Below are 7,897 nucleotides of genomic sequence, written 5' to 3' on the forward strand. Positions count from 1 at the left end.
ATATCGGGGCTTAGAGCAGTAATATTTGCGTTGAGTACTTTCTTCGTGATTCTTGTAATTATATGCCTTGAGAATATATATATATATACACACACACACACACACACTCTTGGGATCATCTGTTGACTCTTGTTATGTACTTCCTACGTGGTTGAATTTTATGATGATTGTGCTAAGTTGCCATAACTTAAAAATCGAGTCTGAGCCATACTGAGTGAGTCATGTGCATTATGTGAGGTGAGATCTCAGTGTACTCTGTGCCATCTCTTGATAGTCTCAGACTTATCTCGTGTGAGTCAAAGCGAAATGGTTAAGTCTTGTAAGTTTGGGAAGTGATATAGGCTTTCCGTGATTGACTATTTAAAATATTTGCTTACCAGTGCCAATATTATCCGTAGTCACCCCTTTTGAGTATGTAGCCTTTTCTTTAGCAACCACATTATCAGACGAATCTCCTTTGTTCTTAATCAAATCTTACTGAACCTTTACCTCCGAAAGCACTTAAGTAGTTAGAAGATTAAGTGAAGTATGTTGTATTAAAGTGCTTAGGAGGGTTAGTCACTATTTTTTCAAATATATCCTACCCATCCTTTAGCCTACAGTACAACCTACAAAGTCCTACTTGATCCTAGACTTTGCAAGCTTAAATTAGTCGTCTTACACTACGGGCAAGCCTATGGTATGAACTTGGGTGGAATAAGAATTTCTTTGTGAGAGTGAGTGAATTCTTTCAATATTTGAGTCCTTAGACTATACTTGAACTTATAATTGAGTGTATGGACTATTGTCTTTATTTTATTTGTTGGTGAGGGCACATGGTTTGCAAAGGATTGGTAAAGTCCTTGATATTTGAGTAATTGGCACAAGAAGCAAGTCATAGTACATAACGTATTGGAGTCAATTTTTGAGGATAGGATGTTAGAAAAGTCACATAAATATTTTAAATAGTCTTGACATTGGTCTAAAAATGAGGAAAGATATCAATAGTCTTTATGTTGGGTTCTAAGCATTGATATAAACCATTGTCATTGGTATGATGCTTGAGTATGTTTTAGAATTGGTTTACTTGTCAATGTGCTTAATTTTAAGCTGCTCGAGGATGAGCAAGATTTTAAGTGGGGGGAGGGGGGTGATAAATGATGAAAAGTGCATATTTTTTTAGTATGTTTGTATATTATTTCGTATGTGAGTTATGGGAAGTCACATGATTTTTTAAGTGAAAATATGATCATTATGTGTTTCTTATGTGTAGGAATGAACTTGCGCGAAAAAGGGATCAAATTGGAGGAAAATTAGTGAAAAAAGAGTTAAAGAGAAAAGTTCCGGACATCGAAGCAAGGTTCACTTCACCAGACCGGGACCGGAGCAGAAGAATACAACAACTGGGAGCGGTCTGGGTCGTGCGTCCAGACATGCCCTAGAGTTTCCAATTCGAAGTAGAAGTGTTTAATCCGCCCCATACAAACCCTAATGGATATAATACATCCTAAAACGTCCTTTTGAGAGGAAACACTACTTAGGGAGGAAGAGGAAGACTTTGGAGAGGCACGAACATGCTTGGAACAAGGAGAATGATTCAACTTCACGTTTTTCCTCTTTCTTCCTATTTTCCATGGTTATGAATTTTAGTATTGTAGTTTTACATACTATTATAATTTCTTATCAAGGGTTTTGATGGAACCTTTGTAGGATAAATTCTTGTTACCTTTTTATATAATTTAGCCTTTGGATTTCTCTACTGGTTACTGTTGTAGGCATATAAATTTTATTGAAATTAAATTCATAAAATGATTTGGACTATATTTTAAATTCAAGATATATTGGTCCAAATAAAGATTTGGGCTAATATAATTGAATTAATCATATAAGTCCAATATAAATGGATTAAATAAATAAGTCTTAATCCATTGGGCTAGCCCATTTAATTGGGTTAAAGTGATGAGCCCACTTCATTAAGCCCAAGATGTCATCTTCCTAGAGGCCCAGTTTGGTGCCACGTGTCAAATGATGTGGCACGCCAAGTCAAACGAAAGAGCCAATAGGATCATGCCACATGTCAAAATGACAAGGCATGCCAAGTCACACTAAAAGGCCAATGAAATCGTGTCACGTGTGCAAGTGACATGCTCTGGCCAATCAAATACGGCCATGTCACACTTCAAATTGATTGGTCGGAAAGAGTTTGTTCTTATTATAACTCTTCCCTCCCACAACTATAAATAGGGGTCTTCATAACTCAGAAAAGACACCAGAAGTTATAACAAGAAGTAAGAAAGAGCTCGTGGATCAAACGCTGCAAATTCCTCCACAAGTTTCAAGCTTCAAGTTCAAGTTCAAGAAATCAAGTGCAAGTTCAAGAACGAAGAACAAATCAAAGTCAAGTTCAAGCACTCAAGCTCAAGCTCAAGCTCAAGCTCAAGAACAAGATCATCGTTCGAGGCAACAAATACATATTCAAGATCAAGCTCAAAGGCCCTTGAATTTATTTACTATTGGAAGAAAGAATCAGAGGATTCATAGAGATTGTAACACTCAAATATTCGAAATAAAATACTACGGTTGTTGCAATATTTTCGGTCTTGATTTTATTTTCTCAAAGCAAATTTATTGTCTACAACTGCTTACTTAACTTTCTCTACTTGGTTACTACTTACTTAAGTTGATTGAATAGTCATCACTTGATTGTGCCTATTTATTATGAACAACTTGGAAAAGGGTACATATTTAGGTGCTTGTTGAACAACATCACTCCTAACGTATGTGAGGAATCAATACGACTGATTTAAAGATGAGTTTAGGAATAACAAAGTCTTGACGTGATCATAGTGAGGGATAACATTGTGCCAGCTAGCGTAGTTCGAAAAAATATATTTAGTAAATTATTTTAGTTGCTCGAGAGAGAATTACGACACTTGAAGTGCTCACGATCAGTAGAGAATACTTAAGCGAAATTATAGAAAACGTAGAGGGAAAGATTGCAACAATTGAAAAAATCATAACTCTAGGCCTCTTTAATCTTGTCTCCAACTCTTAGTCTCCTTAATTAATAATTTTTACTGCTTTTAATACTTGCTAGTTAATTAATTTAACATAAAAATCGCAATTGTGAACAATTATAGCTAAGCCTTAGTTCTTTGTGGGATTCATTCGACTCCGGATTTTTAGACCGAATTATAATTGCAACGATCGCTTATCCTATTTAGGACTAAAGTTGGCCATGATCAGAGATCATTAAAATTATCAAAATCTGTAAACCGCGGAAGAAAAATCTGTAAACCGCGGAAGAAATTATAGGGCGTAATACAAAACCTTAACAATGTCATGCCACAAGGAAGACGGAGTGAAATTGTTGACCATGGTTGTCCCTTGTTAACAAGACAAGATCGTCGCTCTACTGAAATTAGAATAACATCTTTCTTAGCGTTTGATCAATACATTGCCATGTAAAATGAGACAAACAAAGTAATATTTACTTTTTTATTTGAAATTTCTCAATAAAACATGCGCCTAGACTAGTTTATTTCAAAAGCAGAATAACATGAGAAATCTATAATTTTGAGGAAGGTTTGCTTGAACTCCGACCAGCAATGAACTCTTGCAGTTTCTTAAAGTGATCCTTGGACATTCCATCGTAATACTTGTGTGCCCTCTCCTGGAAATGACAATAAAGCGCACACATCAATATATTATGTTGCAGGTAATGCGACTACACGGTGATTGCAAGATTTGGTATGCGTATTCATTAGTTTCTAAGTGTCAATATATTAAGTTGTAGCCTTGCAGGTAATGCGACTAGAGGGTGACTGCAAGAGTTTGTACAAGTATTCATTAGTTTCTAATTTTTGACATGGCAGACAGTAGCTGGTCAGATTAACTCTGATGATACAGCCTTAACGCATCCAGAAGAGGTGAACTAACAAGATTAAGTGGATCACTTAAGTTGGAGAGTAACTTGGATAGTCGACATCCATTTTTCCCTTTTTTATTTTATCTCGTCAACAGTTCTCTGCAGCTAGAAGATTTCACAAGACAAGCAACACAACCAAGAAAAAGCAGCAAAGAGAAAGAGAGAGAGAGAGAGAGAGAGAGAGAGAGAGAGAGAGAGAGAGAGAGAGAGAGAGAGAGAGAGAGAGAGAGATGAGAGACACAACATTGCGACAAGATATTGTATGGACTTGTGCTCCACCAACGTCAACAACGATATTGGCAATGTAAGGTGAATTACTACATTTGAGGGTATGAACACCATAGGGAATAGCCACACCAGAGACTAATAATCAACTATCGATCTTGATGTTAGACAAATATCAGAGTCTTCACGCATGATTTAGGATTAGCTTTAAAAAGGTGCAACCACCTGAATTGGTTTCTCCCTTTCCCCCTATTTCAATCTCAGCTATCTTTTTTCTTCAAGGGCTGTTGGATGGGTTCTTATCTGGTATTTCGCGAGGTCATTTTTTTTCCCGGTGAGAGAACTGGAGGGTGGATGGGGCTATGGGTACTAGGAAGGAGCGATAGACTGTTTTTCCAGAGTATGGCCCTTTCTTTCTAATTGCTATTAGCATCTAGTATACCTGCAATGCATGCATGTGTTCTCTTTTAATATAATACTTAATAGATTTAGATACAGATAATAGGCAATAAGTTAAAATTAGACAGGATGGACACTGCTTCAAACTAGATCATAACAAAAACAGGAGATGTTGTTACCTTCTCAAGAGCAAGGGCTCGGGTCAAGTCTTGTTTGAACCCATCATTGATTACTGCCTTGTACTTCAAAACCAGGTCGTGGTTGTTCTTGATGATGGCTTCTGCTATTTGCCTAGCTTTCTTCAAAAGTTCACTTCTGTCTACAACATAATTTACCAAACCCCATCTCTCAGCTTGTTCTGCGCTGATAGGCATTGCAGTTAAAGATGCTTCACGAGCTCGGCTGGGTCCAATAACACGAGAGAGTTTCTGAGATAGACCCCAAGAAGGAAATATCTCAAACCTGCAACACAAAAGCAAAGACACTTGTCAGAAAATCATCTAGAAACACATATGAAAGTTAACATTATTATCACAGAACTTGTATATAGATTGGGTTCAAGTGTTTAAGTAGCTTAGGACTCGAGTAGAACAACTGAAAATAACATGACCACTTATAACTTTAGGTAGATCAGGTTTTTCAAGGGGTTGATAGCCTCAATTAACTAGTAACACAGACGCTGACGGGAACTCTCTGGATTCAAAAGAATTTTCAGCTTAGGATTTATACAGCTAAGGACTTTGTCTCATTTTTATAGCGGCTTACAGGGGGCTAAAGTCCACAGGTGACTAATGATTGGTCAAATGCAGAAATTTCATTTTAGGTCACATAAACAATAAGCTTAAAACTTAAACTACTCTGTAAGTAAAACTTAAAATCAACTATGAAACTGAAGCACAGTCAATACTTTAAAAATCAAGTTCAAAAACGAAAAACAGTAAAGCTAAATAGTTTGGTTTGCTGCTAACTGTCAATACAGAAGTACTACTTAAGATACAATTGAAAGCACAATTTTGCAGGAAAACCAACTCCTATCTGGTGTAATCTAAGCTTCTTAAGACACTAATCAAAAGCCAAGTGGTTTATTTTCCAATATTTTTATGGGAAGGCTCAACTAGTTAAATTGAAACCTGAGAATTGAGATGCTCAGTATGGGGGAGAACTCATTCAGCCTAGTCATAACTTACTAATTAAGAATCAAGCTAAAATGCTAAATCCAGTCTCAATTTCTCCAATATAGCATGACTTAGGTAATAAAGCTCACATCTTAAAAATCACCACCATCCAGCTTCGACAGTTCCATTATCCAAATATATCCTAAAATTGATCGTATGTTTCATCATCAACAGAGTAACATCATAAACAGAACCGCCCAAATGAGTAAATTTAGAAGGAAAAAAAAAACCCATTCTTTTTTCCATATTACTATCAATATAGAAAAAAAAGCAAAAGAAAAATAAGACAAACCTAGCATGAGTGTCCAAGAATTTAGCATCATTAGAGGCAACCAACAAATCACAAGCAAGAGAAATCTCAAAACCAGCAGTCACAGCAAATCCCCCAATAGCCCCAATGATAGGCTTCCTACAGCGCTCCATTTGGGCCACCGGATCAGTCTCCACATCCTTCACATCACCCTTAAACACGTCCTCCGCTGCCGTCAGGTCAACGCCCGAACAGAACGATCGACCCGATCCGGTGAGTATAATGACCCGAACCGAATCATCTGCGTCCAAGGACTTGAAAATTCGAGCAAGATCAACGATCATTGACTTGGTCAGGGAATTTAGGGACTTGGGACGGTTTATTGTGACCCATGCAACCCCGTCGGATTCCCGATTCACCAGTATCAGATTTTCCTGTGATGATTTCTCCATATTCTTGATTGTACTCTATAAGTGTATGCGCGAATTGTATAGTTAGTAACTCGTCCTAGTGCACATCCGTATAGGAAGAAAGGGAAGATTGCGGTGTACTTGATGGAATAATGTCATTGAAGTGTGTGCCATATCTGTTATTTGGGTGATGCGTTGGGTTCTATATAGAGAGATTCTGATATCTTCTTTCTCGCACGCAAGTACACTATCCATCACTCGTGTCGGCGACGCTATGATTTCCTATATTTTTTTATATTTGAAAATAATTTCTCTTTGTACAATAGTTTATGTAATCAATATCTATGTGTATTTATATCTATCTATATTTATATTTATATTTATATTTATATTTATATCTATCTATCTATCTTCTATATTATTATAAAAGCATCAATATTTCATATATTAAATATTAAACGATAAAAATATTCTTGTAACATTAATCGACTTTTATACCCTTAGTACTAAATTATATTTCCTATAAATAACTCCATGTTGGATAAAATTATAAAATTTAAAATTAGTTCATAATATTTAGGACTTTGAAATCAATTCAAACTTTACTAAATTTTTGTAATGGAACGTATGGAACAATTTGATCTTACAAAAGGAAGACTTTGTGATGGAACGAGATTGAGGAATTTGTGATTGCAAAGGAAACTTTCTGCTGAGTCTCAATTTAATTAGGGATTCATTGCATATTATATATTAACCAATTTTGTACTAAATATCCTAACTTTTACTTTTTAAGTATTTGTGGAGTGGTGAATACGTATATAATCTCGTCCGCCAGTATCTCTTTTGTGGCCATCTCTCCAACTCCAAGATACGCAAGCATACTTTTTTCTTTTTCCTTCACAATCTCACAACTTTTTGTTTTTAGATTCATAGAGAAAGTGATATGTCCGAGTTTATTTATAGCACATATAAAATAACTCGCCATATGAATATAATTTAATGATATGTTGAAGAAAACTCGAATTTGTAAAACAATAGATTATGAATCAAATTCTATCTACTTTAACACTCATATCATCAAGTTCATCAACACATGTAGAAAAAAAATTCTTATTATTTGTGATCTTAAAAATTTAAAATTATATTATCGTTCGGAGATTGTTTCTTTATTAGACCTTTCTTGAATTATTTGGTCATGATTTCTGTTGTACGATCTACCTAAAGATCGAAGAGGAAGTAAAAGAAGAATTAAGCAAGAAAAATAAATTTTCCTGTACCATTCTTATTATTTATACCAATTGTCTGTGAATTTCTTTTCCTGCACTTTCATATATGTTTTCTAAAGAGTTTGTACTTCAATTTTGACCTCTTTTTTTTTATTTGATTGAAAATGATGTCCAAGAGGCCAGGAGTTCTCTCACTACTAGAAATCCGGAAAAAAACGATCAAAATTTAGCGATCAAAATTGGTCTGTGGGAAAAAGCGATCAAAGTTGGTCGCTAAACTAGCGAAAATAATAAAATAAATAAAA

At 35.5% G+C, this 7,897-nt stretch overlaps 1 protein-coding gene across 2 annotated transcripts; it reads right to left on the minus strand.

Annotated features, from left to right (window-relative positions):
- Positions 1-3,322: 3,322 nt before the first annotated feature.
- On the minus strand, positions 3,323-6,632 carry LOC107802869 (putative enoyl-CoA hydratase 1, peroxisomal). 2 transcript variants are annotated; one of them, XM_016626445.2, is made up of 3 exons: positions 5,999-6,632; positions 4,711-4,993; positions 3,323-3,652 (listed from the first exon to the last, which is right to left on the minus strand). In XM_016626445.2, the coding sequence occupies exons 1-3, from the start codon at positions 6,406-6,408 to the stop codon at positions 3,548-3,550; spliced, it is 798 nt and encodes a 265-aa protein (XP_016481931.1). In that variant the 5' UTR covers positions 6,409-6,632; the 3' UTR covers positions 3,323-3,547. The 2 variants fall into 2 exon arrangements, with proteins under 2 accessions (XP_016481931.1, XP_016481932.1); XM_016626446.2 differs by lacking the exon at positions 3,323-3,652 and adding an exon at positions 4,186-4,574.
- Positions 6,633-7,897: the final 1,265 nt, after the last annotated feature.

This window comes from Nicotiana tabacum, chromosome 22, assembly GCF_000715075.1.
Source record: "Nicotiana tabacum cultivar K326 chromosome 22, ASM71507v2, whole genome shotgun sequence".
Classification (NCBI taxonomy): Eukaryota; Viridiplantae; Streptophyta; class Magnoliopsida; order Solanales; family Solanaceae; genus Nicotiana; species Nicotiana tabacum.

Coding starts and splice junctions, on each gene's coding strand:
- LOC107802869 (XM_016626445.2), bottom strand. CDS start 6,408: ATGGAGAAATCATCACAGGAAAATCTGATACTGGTGAATCGGGAATCC. Junction 4,994..5,998: donor TTCTTGGACACTCATGCTAG/GTTTGTCTTATT, acceptor TTTGTGTTGCAG/GTTTGAGATATTTCCTTCTT. Junction 3,653..4,710: donor GAGCCCTTGCTCTTGAGAAG/GTAACAACATCT, acceptor TGTCATTTCCAG/GAGAGGGCACACAAGTATTA.